This window comes from Blennius ocellaris (genome assembly GCF_963422515.1).
Source record: "Blennius ocellaris genome assembly, chromosome: 22".
In the NCBI taxonomy this organism is placed as follows: Eukaryota; Metazoa; Chordata; class Actinopteri; order Blenniiformes; family Blenniidae; genus Blennius; species Blennius ocellaris.
In genome coordinates this window covers 2540166-2555206 of record NC_137671.1, presented here as the reverse complement: position 1 = coordinate 2555206, position 15041 = coordinate 2540166, and the positions used below count along the sequence as shown (strand labels likewise).

The 15041-nt window shown below is 46.6% G+C and overlaps 2 protein-coding genes across 2 annotated transcripts; both read right to left on the bottom strand.

Annotated features, from left to right (window-relative positions):
- Positions 1 to 20: 20 nt before the first annotated feature.
- Positions 21 to 6755, bottom strand: LOC308146205 (protein mono-ADP-ribosyltransferase PARP12). Its single transcript, XM_080517910.1, has 12 exons — positions 6600 to 6755; positions 6472 to 6493; positions 5462 to 5585; positions 4773 to 4917; positions 4521 to 4641; positions 3943 to 4018; positions 3192 to 3297; positions 2809 to 2914; positions 1751 to 1817; positions 937 to 1006; positions 712 to 826; positions 21 to 606 (listed from the first exon to the last, which is right to left on the bottom strand). Exons 1-12 carry the CDS (start codon positions 6612 to 6614, stop codon positions 545 to 547), a joined length of 1029 nt encoding a protein of 342 aa, XP_080374036.1. The 5' UTR covers positions 6615 to 6755; the 3' UTR covers positions 21 to 544.
- A 756-nt stretch (positions 6756 to 7511) lies between these two features.
- Positions 7512 to 14771, bottom strand: LOC308146640 (uncharacterized protein). The gene is made up of 10 exons (XM_080518543.1): positions 14725 to 14771; positions 13037 to 13134; positions 11684 to 11963; positions 11394 to 11538; positions 11061 to 11193; positions 10740 to 10860; positions 10488 to 10563; positions 9086 to 9191; positions 8881 to 9001; positions 7512 to 8126 (listed from the first exon to the last, which is right to left on the bottom strand). The coding sequence occupies exons 1-10, from the start codon at positions 14738 to 14740 to the stop codon at positions 8065 to 8067; spliced, it is 1158 nt and encodes a 385-aa protein (XP_080374669.1). The 5' UTR covers positions 14741 to 14771; the 3' UTR covers positions 7512 to 8064.
- Between the last annotated feature and the right edge of the window lie 270 nt (positions 14772 to 15041).

Below are 15041 nucleotides of genomic sequence, written 5' to 3'. Positions count from 1 at the left end.
CAGATTTTTAAATAACATTTTAAAAGCGTGAGTAATATTTATACAATATTTATAAATAAGAAGGCAGTGAGGAAACTGAACTTTTAGTTTAAACAAAACACTGACTTTGGTTTTTCCTCCTTCACCTGAAAACCTTAAAGTCACTTTGGTAAACTGGAAGATTCCACAAACACAGATTTGATCAATTAACCAGGAAATTAAATAACAGCCTTGCAAATATTTCATTTAGGAACATTATTAGAGAAAAATCTGTGTTGAGTGTTTTTTTGGGAATTGATTCGATACAATTTCACATTAAAATATATTCAAAGAAAACCAAAAATGGCTTTATCATTTTAATAAAACTTCTGAAGAGCTTTATTTAATAAAAAAAAAAGATATTTCTTCAGAAAATATATTATTTAACAGTTCTGTATCAGAGCGTCATCATCGATCAAAATTTTAAAAATGTATCAGGAATTGATCTGGAATCAGCCGATCAATCAACACAGTCCAGGCAGCTTGGTAGGAGGTGATGTCGGTGACCTTTGACCCCGGGGGCGGGTCAGTGGTTGAGGCGCCTGACGTTCTTGCAGGTGTTGTTGGAGAGGTTGTTTTGCGTCATGGCTGGAAGACACAGGAAGAGGGTGAGTTACCGCTGCAAACGGGACGCCGCCGCGGGGCAGACGGACGCCGCCGCGGGGCAGACGGACGCCGCTACACGCCACTGACCTGCGAACTTCAGCTCGTAGTTGTAGCGACTGGTGGCGAAGTCCAGCGAGCCCGACGGGTTCCGTTGGTACTGCAGCTCGATGTCCTGACTGGAGACGCTGCAGGCGCCGGCTCCCTGGAGGAAACGGGGGGGGGGAAAACGCAGGTCGGAGGACGGAACTCCAGCAAACGGGTGAGTCTCGCACCTGGATTCTCGTCTTGTCCACTGCGCCAGGCAGCTCTTACTTTCTTAAAGTCTTTCCATTGTCCGTCCTTGTCTTGATACTGCCACCGTGGGAGATTCGGACCGGCTGAACTGAGGAGCGAACGTTTCAATCAAATCCGTGAAAATCGCCTCAACGTATCCGCACAAAGTCACAAGGCCGAGACGAAAAGGTTTCAGGGGTTCTGACGAAGGAAATAAAAGCACCAAAACAATCCAATGTCTCTGAATGTCCACCGCTTGACGCACTGCGTCAACAAGCGGTGCGGGTTTTCCTGTGGTCAGCGAACGCCTCATGGGAACATTCCAGGCCCTCGGCTGCAGAACCGGAGCTGGAATAAATGTGCCCTGTTGTCATGGAAACGGGCACTTCCCATATCATCACTGGTTTAGTTTTTGTTGTTGAACCTATTTGGTTGTAAAACGTTTTTTTCCCCACAGAATTAATATAACTTTTTAATTATTATTATAATTTTTTTTTTCATTTAACCTTTATTTAAGCAGGAAAATAAAAAGCCATTGAGCTCAAGATGTCTCTTACAAGGTGACCTGTCCAGGACGGCTGCCGCTCACATCGCTTCGTTACATTTAAAACCTGACAGACGACTAGCAGAACACAATAGTTCACGTGAGACACTGCAGATTTCCATTTTAAAAGATAAAAATACAATTTGAAGGTGTATTAATTAAGTGTAAAAGCCTTTTTTTTTTAAACACATTATAGTTTCTGTTTGAAAGCTGGTTTTCCAGTTCAGTCTGAGCAGGTGAACGAGGTCATTACACATTGATACATGTACTGATACGTAGAAATACTTCGTCCTCGCCCTCAGTCCTCACCTGACGCTGTGTTGAGTTCTCCTCACCCCCCGCTTCGTCTTGAAGTTGTCGTTGATTTGAAACATACCTGCAATAAACCAGAAGAGCAGCGTGAAGAAGGGTAGTATGAGGAAGAGCAGAGTGAAGAAGAGCAGCCTGAAGACGAGCAGAGTGAGGAAGAGCAGCGTGAGGAAGTGCAGCGTGAGGAAGTGCAGCGTGAGGAAGAGCAGCGTGAGGAAGAGCAGAGTGAGGAAGAGCAGAGTGAAGAAGACAGCATGAGGAAGGTCAGCATGAGGACGAGCAGAGTGAGGAAGGGCAGAGTGAGGAAGAGCAGCGTGAAGAGCAGGGTGAGGAAGAGCAGCATGAGGAAGATCAGCGTGAGGAAGGGCAGGGTGAGGAAGTGCAGAGTGGGGAAGGGCAGAGTGAGGAAGTGCAGCGTGAGGAAGAGCAGCGTGAGGAAGTGCAGCGTGAGGAAGAGCAGCGTGAGGAAGAGCAGAGTGAGGAAGAGCAGAGTGAGGAAGACAGCGTGAGGAAGGTCAGCATGAGGACGAGCAGAGTGAGGAAGGGCAGAGTGAGGAAGAGCAGGGTGAGGAAGAGCAGCATGAGGAAGATCAGCGTGAGGAAGATCAGCGTGAGGAAGAGCAGGGTGAGGAAGTGCAGAGTGGGGAAGGGCAGAGTGAGGAAGTGCAGCGTGAGGAAGAGCAGCGTGAGGAAGAGCAGAGTGAGGAAGAGCAGAGTGAGGAAGAGCAGCGTGAGGAAGACAGCGTGAGGAAGGTCAGCATGAGGACGAGCAGAGTGAGGAAGGGCAGAGTGAGGAAGAGCAGCGTGAAGAGCAGGGTGAGGAAGAGCAGCATGAGGAAGATCAGCGTGAGGAAGAGCAGGGTGGGGAAGGGCAGAGTGAGGAAGAGCAGCGTGAAGAGCAGGGTAAGGAAGAGCAGGGTGAGGAAGAGCAGCATGAGGAAGATCAGCGTGAGGAAGAGCAGAGTGGGGAAGGGCAGAGTGAGGAAGAGCAGCGTGAAGAGCAGGGTAAGGAAGAGCAGGGTGAGGAAGAGCAGCTCGCGGTGGGTTGGGATCGTCACCAGTGAAGTCCAGCGTGTAGGAGTGGCGGCGGGCGGTGAACTTCAGCTGAGCGTGCCGGTCGGCCTGGAACGCCGCCTCGATGGCGGCGCTGCTGAGGGAACAGACCTGCAGACAAACGGTCAGTCGTCTTTCACTCAGCAGAATGTGGCAGGAAGCTGCAGATCACCCGAGGCCTCATTGAGGAAGAGGAGGAGGAGGAGGAGGAGGAGGTCATGACCGTACCGGTGTGACGCCAAAAAGTGAGCGTTTTTTAATCATGATTTACAGCCATAACGTCAAAATATATTAAACTGTATCACGTAACAATTCAACTCAAAAACCACGTTTGTTAACTTGTCAGCAGGAAAACCTGAGCACAGAATTGAAGCGGGCGCCGACTCACATGTGCTTGATATTCTGTCCAAACGCCTTTGTCGCCCACAAACTCCCACCTAACGTGGAGCGGGGCGGAGCCAGGGGGCGTGGCCAGAGCCGAGGCCGACAAAAGGCTGCAAAACAGGAAACCAACGATAATGAACGATAAACAGACTCGCGAAAGCTTCAGAACGGAAAAACAAAAACTAATTTAACTGTTGGAACAATCCGTCTTCCATCAAAGAGCTGAAACGGCTGGAATCGTTTAAACGCAAAAAACAAAAATACAAAAAAGAACTTTGCTAAAACGTGTTGAAATGATTTCAATCTGTTAAAGAGTGCTAAAAATAACAAAGAAATTATACAAACAATCAAACTTGTATCAATTAAACCAGTAATTGATGATAAAAAATAAAAAAAATGCTAAAAACAACTTAAACCTGCTGTAAAGTAGTAAAAAACAATGAAATGGAAAAATGACAAGTAAAACCTACTACAATGACTTGTGTTTTCTAAAAACTGTTAAAAACAACTGAAGATGTCTGAAGATTTAAACCAGCTAACGAAGCTAAACCAGCTAATGAACTTAACTAGCTAAAAAAGCTGAATGTGCTAACGAAGCTAAACTAGCTAAAACTGCTAAACTGAACCAGAAGCAGCTCCAGAACCAGGACCAGGACGAGCACTCGAACCAAAAGCAACACCAAGACCAGGACTAGGACTAGGACTAGGACTAGGACCAGCACCAGGACTAGGACAAGCACCAGAAGTAGTCTTACCCTGTGGGGGAGGGGTACTTGGGCCGCCGGCGGACCTTCCTGGTCAAGCTGGTCACCAGGTTGGTTTGCGTCATGGCTGAAAGAAGCACCAGCAGAGTTCATGGTTAGAAAGTAGACTTTGTGAACAGGAAGTGGCGTTTGTGAACAGGAAGTGGAGCTTGTGAACAGGAAGTGGAGTTTGTGAACAGGAAGTAGAGTTTGTGAACAGGAAGCGGAGTTTGTGAACAGGAAGTAGAGTTCATGTACAAGAAGTAGAGTTCATGATTAAAGGGTAAACTTTGTGAACAGGAAGTAGAGTTCATGAACAGGAAGTAGAGTTCGTGTACTGGAAGTGGTCAGGGGCGATGAAGGCTCCAGAGGACATAGATAGAAATACTAGATGCCGCACGGCCGATCAACACTTGTTGATGCGACGTGACGACAGCGCCGCCATCTTGGGGAGGTCTCATAGCAACACAAATAATACCTATATGATTAGCACGAGTGGGACTCCTCCCCAAAATGGCGGCACTGTCGGCACATCCCAAGTAGCGCCGTGAGGCATCTAGTATTTTATATCTATGCCTGAGGGGCCGTACCAGAGAAGTCCAGCGAGTAGACCGCAGTGCCCACGGTGAATCTGACGCTCCCTGTAGGATTCAACCGGAACTGACGCTCCATATCTTGGCTGCTCATGGAGGACCTGGACCCGTTGGGGCTCTGGAGACACAGAGACACATTCAGGATGTCCAACCCCCACTGGAAGACAGACTGGGACTCACCTGGGAGCGGTAAGACAGACTGGACTCACCTGGGTGCATTGAGACGGACTGAGCTTACTTTGGACTCACCTGGGATCCGAACTCGGTCCACAGACTGTCTCCTCTGAAGAACCAGCCCACGTCCTCAGTCTGGCCGGGGGACAGGAAGCACAGCCGCTGGACGCTGACGGATGGATTGTCGGTCCGCAGAGTGTCGAAGTTGATGAACAGCTTCCTGTGGAAACGCCCACCGACTCAACCAACGACCAGTGTGTGTGTGTGTGTGTGTGTGTGTGTGTGTGTGTGTGTGTGTGTGTGTGTGTGTGTGTGTGTGTGTGTGTGTGTGTGATACCGACTGGACTTTTACTTGTGACTGAGCAGTATTTCCAGAGTGAAAATGTTCACTTTCATAGTTTAAAACCTACAAAGTCTCACTAATATTCCAAAGTCCTCCAACTGAAATAGTGAGACATTAGAGTGAGACGTTAGACTGAGATGTTAGCATGAGCAGAGTGTGCAACCTTAGTGTGAGACATTAGTGTGAGATGTTAGAGTGAGCAGAGTGTGAGAGATTAGTGGGAGAAGTTAGAGTGAGATGCTAGAGTTAGCAGAGTGTGAGATGTTGGAGTGAGCAGTGTGAGACAGAGTGAGACGTTGGAGTGAACAGTGTGAGACATTAGAGTGAGACGCTGGAGTGAGCAGAGTGTTCATGGTGTTGAAGAGCTGCAGTCACAGTAATGCAGTCATTGAGCAGGAACTTGTTGGGCAGTGCCACCGACCCTGAGGTGGTGTTGATGGCGATGCCCTTGGCCCCCGGGTGGCAGTAGTGAGCCTCCAGCACATGGTCCTTTTCTATTTTCTGCCACTGACCTCCGAAGTTCAGCTGCCACTCGAAATGCTTCCCTGTGAAACATGAACAGAGTCGTGATCCTCCACAGGCTCCTGGGACTCTTCTACATCATTCTATATAATTTTACATGATTCTATATGATCCTTTATTATTCTACATCATTCTACCAGATTCTATATCATTCTACATAATTCTATATTATCCTACATGATTCTATATGATCCTATATTATTCTACATGATTCCACATGATTCTGTATTATTCTACATGATTCTACCTGATTTTATATGATTCTAAATCATTCTAAGTGATTCTCTGTGATTCACTGATTCACCAATCAACAAACATTCACATTATCTGCTGGTATTAGAGTTTTATGGTTAAATGGGATTTGTTTTTTTTACGTTTTCTGCCTGAAGACCCAAACAAATTCCTGATATGCTGAGCAAACCTGGCAACAGACATGTTTGTGACTCTGTCCTTCCTGACTCCCAACATGCTATGTATATGTAGTACACCTGTATTGCCGCTAGGAGCGCTGATGTTCAGTCACATCATTCACACGTCACACAGAATGAGAAACACAAACTACAAGTCACATTTGAATCAGCGTCATATTTAAATCTTTCACACATATAGATGACACATGCACGCATATAGATGTGTGTGTGTATGTGTATAATAGAATTTGTTTGAATTTAGTGCAACATGCTAACTTCCGGTATGAGTCACCAACGAACGTCCGGTCCGGTGTCACGTGACAATTCCCTTGTTTATTAAAAAAATAACCTTTTTAACTCAATACAAGGTTTAATTCCATGCAATTGAACCACAAATTCCAATTAAAGTTCGACGAGTTTAGGAGAAAACGTGTGAATGTGCTTTGAGAAGTGTTACAAGACTTTAAAAAGTTTTAAAAGAGGAATAATTCACATTTACCTGCAGAGCTGCGCAGCTCATCCTGTAAAACAACAACACGTGGACGTGAAGGAAACCACAAAAACAAGACGAGGACGTGAAGGAAACAACCTGTTAAATGCTCAGTCGCAGATTAAAGCTGAACTCACCGTTGTCCTTTTCATTATACTCTTGTTATTATCAAGACATAACCCGATTATTCTGACTGGACAGCGGTTGGCTACCCCAGAAAACTCCAAGTCCACCGACGTCTCAGTAAGTCCATTTAGAGAGAAAGACAGACATTACTTCCCCGTCCATTTAGAGAGAACGACAGATAATACTTTCACTTTCGTTATGTAGGTCACGGGAGGGGCGGGGGGAAGGGGGGGGGGGGGCAAATAACGCAATATGTCAACAAGTAGATGTATAAAATAAATAAAAGTGTAAATCTCTAACACCCTGCTCCACTGTGTCCACATTCAGATGCAGTCTGATAATAAACAATCATTGTCTGTCTGTCTGTCTGTATATATCCTGAGACATCAACACATAATAAAGTCAATCATAAGAATTCAATGTGATTCATTTGGGGAGTTTAAAGAAAGAAATCAGAACAAAAAGATTGTTGTGTCCACAGTGCTGCGCCTGGGCTGAACTCCTGGTTCTGGTTCTGGTTCTGGTTTGAGCCCATCCGGGTCTGGAGACGATTCGAATCCCACTGCTGACGCTGCTCGTTTCCTCCGACGCTCTCAGGAGAGATCCAGGTGTGTTATTTTGTGTCCTGATGCAGATTTAAGGCGGAACTGATTGTGTGACGTCACCTGAAACGTCACGTAAAACCTGAGCTGCAACATTTGTAATGTCTAACATCTGTAACCTCTAGAATCTGTAATATTTGTGTAAAATCTATTACATATATAATAGATTTATAATATATATATATATATATGTCTGTAATATCTAACATTTATAATGTCTGTATCGTCTGTGACATCTATAATGTCTGTTTGTAACGTCAGTAACATCAGACTTCGTTGATGATTCAGACTTTTTCATGTTTCATGACCAAAACAACACAGTGTGACTTCATATCTGCTTTATTGATTACGTAATACGACGATTGTCTTTGGCACATTAACATTCAGGAGAGTCAAAGCTCGTGCAGAGAAATCAGCGTGCAAATGTCAAGACTGACTAAATAATCACCTGGTCAAACAGCGACTCTCATACGTTAAATCACAATCATTCACTTCCTTCAGCTTTTATTCTGACGGATCACTGAGCAAGAGGATTCACTTTCTTGAAACTTCTTTAAAACCTTCGTAAACATTCTTTAAAATACTGAAACAATCAGGAGATAGCATGGCTGTGTGTGTGTGTGTGTGTGTGTGTGTGTGTGTGTGTGTGTGTGTGTGTGTGTGTGTGTGTGTGTGTGTGTGTGTGTGTGTGTGTGTGTGGCAGTGTATGTCAGTGTGTGTGTATGTGGCAGTGTATGTCAGTGTGTGTGTATGTCGCAGTGCGTGTGGCAGTGTGTGTGTGTCGCAGTGTGTGCGTGTGGCAGTGTGTGTGTGTGGCAGTGTGCGTGTGTCGCAGTGTGTGTGTGTTGCAGCATGTGTGTGGTCCGGTCCGAGGTCACACCAGCACTCTTCTGATCCTGCGTCTGCGTTGAGTCTTCGTGTTGATTTGGACCATCGCTGCAGAAACACACACACACACACACACACACACACACAAATTCAATATTTTCTCATTTAAATATTTCAACTCTTTAACTATTTTAGCAGCTCCAACTGATATTTAGGATCATTTTATGTTTTGTTTTTTAATATAATCATTTAAGCTTTTTAACCCTCCTTTTTATTTATTTTTTTATTTTTTTACTTCATTTCACTTTTATTTGACCAGAAAAACCTTGTTGAGGTTAAAAATCTCGTCCTCCAGGCAGCAGTACATTCAAGTCTCACATAAAACAGGCTCAGCAAACATAAGAAAAATGTCAACACATTAAAAGAAAAACCTGCAAATTAGGACAAAAGTCTCCAAGTCACTGAGCAACTTTTTAAAAGAGTCCAGTGAAGGCGGATTTTGACCTGAAATACATGTATAGACGACAACAATCTAGTTGTTGAGGCTCTCAGTATGTAAAGATGATCCACCTCCAGTCTACAGCAGCCAATCACGTAGCAGATATTTCATAAATAACCAGGGACTGTAAAGTAGACGACATGTCTGGAATCCAGCACAGACAGGAACGTGGCAGAAACCAGTTTCTTCTGGATCCCAAAGAAAGAAAAGACTTTGTTCCCAAAGAAACACCCGAGTTTTATCAGTTCTAGTTGTAGGACTTGTAAACCTTTGGTCATAGCGTGTCGTCGTCGTCGCCGTCGCCGTGGCCGTTTGAGCAGTCCGGTGGTTTCTGTCACGAACCCTGAGCGAGGGGCGTCGTACCTGCGAGGTCCAGCTTGTAGCTGCAGCCGCCGACATTGAAGGTCAAGCTGCCCGTACGGTTCTGTTGGAACTTCGCCTCGATGTCGCCGGAGGTGATGGAGGACTGGCTGGAGGTCCCGCTCTGCAAGCAGAAAACTGTCACTCTGTGTGTCTGATAGGTGGAACCAGGTGCAGGTCTGAACCCGTCCACCGGGGGGCGACGTACCCTGGTTTTGAAGACATGCCATAAGCCTCTGTCGCCCTCGAACTCCCACTGCGGTCTGCCGGCGGCAGGCGCTCCGAGGGCGGCCACCGCAAAGAAACGTAAGAGTCTGTGAGAGAAGCCAGAACCAGAAATCAATGCATTGGGGAGCCAGTGGAGCACGGGGTGGTGGTGGTGGGTGGAGCACTGGGTAGCGAGTGGTGGGGGTTCACCACGAGCAGAGAGATCACAGGATTAACTGTGGGCGACTACTGTTTTTACGTGCTTGGTGTTTTTTGGCACTAAACTGACGCCAGAGCAGTCGTTCAGACGTGAGGCGACGCGGGAGCCACCCAGGGTGGAGGTGCTGTTGGCTGTGTGGGAAGGACGGAGGAAGAGGAGGTGGAGAAAAGCTGTTCAGGGGATGTTTTTGAAGTAGGGAAGAAATGAAAGTACAGTATTTCATGCAAACATTCACAGAGGTGGGAGGGAGGTGGAGCTGGAGGAGGGTGTAGTGGAGAGGTGGAGCTGGATGAGGGTGTAGTGGAGAGGTGGAGCTAGCGGAGGGTGTAGTGGAGAGATGGAGCTGGAGGAGGGTGTAGTGGAGAGTTGGAGCTGGATGAGGGTGTAGTGGAGAGGTGGAGCTGGAGGAAGATGTAGCGGAGAGGTGGAGCTGGATGAGGGTGTAGTGGAGAGGTGGAGCTAGCGGAGGGTGTAGTGGAGAGGTGGAGCTGGAGGAGGGTGTAGTGGAGAGGTGGAGCTAGCGGAGGGTGTAGCGGAGAGGTGGAGCTGGAGGAGGGTGTAGTGGAGAGGTGGAGCTAGAGGAGGGTGTAGTGGAGAGGTGGAGCTGGATGAGGGTGTAGTGGAGAGGTGGAGCTAGAGGAGGGTGTAGTGGAGAGGTGGAGCTGGATGAGGGTGTAGTGGAGAGGTGCAGGCGGAGAGTTGGTATTTTGGAAGGGGGCCAGGAGGTTACGGAGGGAGGTGGTGTTTTGGGTGGGGCCAGGGGGACCAGGAGGTTACGGAGGTGGCGGTTGTTGGACAGTGGAGGTGGAGGTGGAGGTGGAGGACAGTCGGTGACAATCGTTATGGTTGGTGATGATAGATTGGAAGCAGTGGAGGAGCTCATGTCAAAAGATGCTAAAGTCAAAGATTTTCTAACTTTATTTTTGGGGGTTTGACTCCTGGTGCCAAATGAAATCAACAGACCTGCTCAGCAGTCCTGACGCACATCTTCCTTCAGCTGGTACCTGAAGGGTTCAGCTGGTACCTGACGGGTACCTGAAGGGTTCAGCTGGTACCTGATGGGTACCTGACGGGTTCAGCTGGTGCCTGAAGGGTTCAGCTGGTACCTGAAGGGTACCTGAAGGGTCAATTCCCAGCTGGTACCTGAAGGGTTCAGCTGGTACCTGGAGGGCTCAATTCTCACCCTTGTTTCCTTTTGTTTCTGAACTGCGGTCGACGGGTGACCCTCCTCTTACGACTCTGACTGACTTGAATCATCTCTGAGGAAAGACGGAGAGAAAGTAAAGTTACAATGTGTGGCTGGATGGTGGGATGGTTGGATGTTAGATCATTAGATCGTTGGATGTCAGATGGTTAGATATTAGACTGTTGGATAGTTGGACGTTAGGATGTTAGACGTTAGATGGCTGGACGGTTGTTTCTGAGGGAGCGCTACCTCTGAACTTGATCTCCACTGTGCTTCCTCCCATGGTGAAGCTGAAGGATCCGGACGGGTTTTTCTGGAACATTTTCTCGATGTCGGCGCTGCTGACTGGACTGCGGTGTCCCTTAGAGTCCTGCAACGATGAACAGGCACGATTAAGAAGCAGCAGTAGCAGTAGCAGTAGCAGTAGTAGTAGCGGTAGCAGTAGTAGTAGCGGTAGCAGTAGCAGCAGTAGTCGCAGTAGCAGTAGTAGCAGTAGAAGTAGCGGTAGCAGAAGCAGTAGAAGCGGTAGCGGTAGCAGTAGCAGTAGCAGTGTGGTTTAATCCTGCCCACCTTCTCTCCATACTTCATCCACTTCCGGCTCAACGTGCAGAACCAGAACCAGGTGCTGTTACCGTCGTCCAGACGCTGCACCTGCAGCTGCTTCCCCACCACCCTCACCTGGGAGAAGTCAATGTTCACCGCCCTGCACACACACACACACACACACACGAATAAATTAACTTTATATCAAAAAGATGGATCATTACAGATAAAATAAACACTTTGGAAAAGAAGTAGAAGAATTTAATAAGAAATAACATGCTTTGTGTGTGTGTGTGTGTGTGTGTGTGTGTGTGTGTGTGTGTGTGTGTGTGTGTGTGTGTGTGTGTGTGTGTGTCTCACCCGTACGGCGTGCCGTACAGCTTGATGCTCTTGGTGTGAGGCAGACAGTACTGAGCCTCGATCACATGATCGTTCTCAATGTCTTGCCAGCCGTTTCCAGAGTTCAGCTGCCACTGGAAGCTCCGCCCATCTGACAGCCGGGGCGCTGAGGATCATCATCATCATCATCATCATCATCATCACTGTCATCACCATCATCATTGTCATTATCACTATCATCGTCATCATCATCATCATATCACAACAAAACAAACACAACAAGGATCACACACACTCTCCCTCAAACTGACCATTGGCTGGTTGGAAGAAGCCTCCTCCTCCTCCTCCTCCTCCTCCTCCTCCACCTCCTCTTCCTCCTCCTCCTCCTCCCCCTCCTCCTCCTCCTCTTCCTCCCCCTCCCACAGAGTGGCTCAGCCTGCAGGCGGCGCCATAGCGACAATTCCCCTGCAGGTGAAACTTGCAGACGTGTAGATAGCGGCAGTTTGCGCCGTCTCTGCAGTTGCCGCTGTTGTAGTACTTGCAGGGCTGTTTCTGGCGCGACTGAAAGGAAGGAGTGTCCGAGATGAGAGTCTGAGAGGAGATGAGAGAGTGAGAGAGTAGATGAGAGAGTGAAAGGAGATGAGAGAGAGAGGAGATGAGAGAGTGAGAGGAGATGAGAGAGTGAGAGGAGATGAGAGAGTGAGAGAGGAGATGAGAGAGTGTTAGAGGAGATGAGAGAGTGAAAGGAGATGAGAAAGAGAGGAGATGAGAGAGAGAGATGAGAGTGAGAGGAGATGACAGAGTGAGAGAGGAGATGAGAGAGTGAGAGGAGATGAGAGAGTGTGAGAGGAGATGAGTGTCTAAGAGGAGATGAGTGTGAGAGGAGATGAGAGAGTGAGAGATGAGAGGAGATGAGAGTGAGGGATGAGAGGAGATGAGAGAGTGAGAGGAGATGAGAGTGAGAGATGAGAGTGTGAGAGGAAATGAGAGCAAGAGATAAGATGAGAGAGTAAGAGATGAGTGTGAGAGGAGATGAGATGAGAGTGAGAGGAGATGAGAGAGTGAGAGATGAGTCTGAGAGGAGATGAGAGAGTGAGAGGAGATGAGTGTCTAAGAGGAGATGAGAGTGAGAGAGTCTGAGAGGAGATGAGAGAGAGAGAGTCTGAGAGGACATGAGAGAGAGAGAGGAGATGAGAGTGTCTAAGAGGAGATGAGAGGAGTTGAGAGAGAGAGAGGAGATGAGAGTGAGAGAGTCTGAGAGGAGATGAGAGAGAGAGAGTCTGAGAGGAGATGAGAGAGTGAGAGGAGATGAGAGAGTGAGAGATGAGTCTGAGAGGAGATGAGTCTGAGAGGAGATGAGAGAGTGAGAGGAGATGAGAGAGTGAGAGGAGATGAGAGAGTGAGAGATGAGTCTGAGAGGAGATGAGTCTGAGAGGAGATGAGAGCGTGAGAGGAGATGAGAGAGAGAGAGGAGATGAGAGTGAGAGAGTCTGAGAGGAGATGAGAGGAGATGAGAGAGTGAGAGGAGATGAGAGAGTGAGAGGAGATGAGAGAGTGAGAGATGAGTCTGAGAGGAGATGAGAGAGTGAGAGGAGATGGGAGTGTCTAAGAGGAGATGAGAGGAGTTGAGAGAGAGAGAGGAGATGAGAGAGAGTGAGACAAACCCTAGAGTTGCTTTCAGCCCCCGAAATGTCATCACTTTCCACGGTCCTGAACGTTTCTGTCCCGCTGTCCTCGGAGGACGAACTGCCCTCATCGGTGTCTGAGGACGAAACAATTCAAACACGTCCAACGTGTTAAGAGCTGCCGACTGAGAAAACGAGCCGTGGGGTGGAAAGTTACTTTCTTTGGAGTGTTGCTTCTGATGAATCAAAACAACAAACAAGTGCTTTTATATCAAATTGTATTGTGGTTGCCATGGAAACAAGCCACCGTGACTGAAGCCATATTTTGGCTCTGGTGCGACGGGGAGCCGTCGGAAGTTTGACCGTTCTTCTTTTGGAACACGTGCAAAAGAGTTTCCAGAGTAACAACAAACTAAACACGTCGTCGGAAGGTACGACTCTTGTACTTTCCAGACATGAGGTACTTTATATCAAGCTTTTACTCTGAAAATGTCAGTATTGTCTTATGAAGTGTCCCTCTGTACTGTAAGAATGAAACAAGGTGGTTTTCACTGAGCTGCTGGAACTACAGCGCCCACTACTGGCTGTACCCATGTATTGCACTTCGAGAAGGACACCTGTACTGCATATATACAGTTCATGACGTTTTTAATTCATCTTGTGCTGAAAGGCAGTGACATCATTAAATATTCAATATTTTCAATATTGTGAAATAAAGATAAAGAACAAGTTGTTACTTCACTCTAACATGAAACCTGATGGAAAGTGTGTGTGTGTGTGTGTGTGTGTGTGTGTGTGTGTGTGTGTGTGTGTGTGTGTGTGTGTGTGTGTGTGTGTGTGTGTGTGTGTGTGTGTGTGTGTGTGTGTGTGTGTGTGTGTGTGTGTGATTCCTCAGGTTCGATCAAAGTCCAACAGAAAACTTTACGTTTCCAGGAAATTGTCATTGCTGAACAGGGACACACACACACACACACACACACACACACACACACACACACACACACACACACACACCCGCTGGAAACATTCAGGAATACAGAAGTAAACTCAGCTATAAATAGACAGGTGAATGTACAAGTACACACACAGACACAGACACAGACACGCACGCACACACACTATCTGTAACTACATAGATATTATTGAGGATGTACAACTATATCAACAGACATGTAAACACGGTGTCTCGAACAAAACCGAGGTTCTCACATTTAAGAGTAATTTGACATTTAAGTATTTCCTCTTGGGAAAAGAGCAGAACTGTGCGCTGCTGGTGAGTTCAGGTACTGCGTGCTCTGCTCTGACCTAAAAACCCGAATCGAGTCAAAACTCGACAACAACCTTGTTTTTACTCACTAATACTCATTCATCTACATTGCAATTCCGATTCCTTTTGATCATTTAGGGGATCTTAGTTCAATATGTGCACAGCGATTGAACTTTTGAAATCAAAACCGAAAGTAACAGATTGAAGTTATGTCACTTGAAATCTGAGTTTCTGACTGGATCAAATCCGTTCGAAGCGCTTAAACAAGTTTGTTAGACCAGTTTGCACAGAGTTTGCAAGGTGTTGTTAGTAAAAGTTCACGTCAGATTGAAGCAAAGAGCATAAATAAGTTGGAGTAAAGAGAGTGGAGGTGAATAATCTGGGGTTAAACGACAGAAGTGTGAAATCTGCAGATTGAAAGAGATTATTGAGAGATTCGTGGGCGATACTGAAGACTCACCGAAGGCTGAGGCCATACTGCAGCTCAAACACTTTCATTTTCATCTGGGCTCATATTTATATGGCCAGGCCACGCCCACTCAATGTCTATGTTTTCTCTGCTACTTTTAAAAAAGCAGTTTTACCAACAATCTGAAGCTTTTGCATCGAAAACTTCTCTAAATCTAGATGTTCTACACACTGAAGTGACGGTTCACATGTAACTAATACTTGGAATACTTTTACTTGAGCATTTAGGGCATAAATACATAACTTCATGAGCTTTGCTTTTTTATTTTTCAGAATAAAATGTTTTGGAGCTTTAGTTTGATCAGGACG

Excerpts from the sequence above, each read along its gene's own strand:
- LOC308146205 (XM_080517910.1), bottom strand. Across the intron at positions 5,586-6,471 it reads TGAGCTGCGCAGCTCTGCAG|GGAAGCATTTCGAGTGGCAG; the intron begins GTAAATGTGAAT and ends CATGTTTCACAG. Across the intron at positions 2,915-3,191 it reads GGACAGAATATCAAGCACAT|GTCTGTTCCCTCAGCAGCGC; the intron begins GTGAGTCGGCGC and ends GTTTGTCTGCAG.
- LOC308146640 (XM_080518543.1), bottom strand. Across the intron at positions 11,964-13,036 it reads GGGCTGAAAGCAACTCTAGG|ACTCTCATCTCGGACACTCC; the intron begins GTTTGTCTCACT and ends ATCTCCTCTCAG. Across the intron at positions 9,192-10,487 it reads AGAAACAAAAGGAAACAAGG|ACTCTTACGTTTCTTTGCGG; the intron begins GTGAGAATTGAG and ends CTTCTCTCACAG.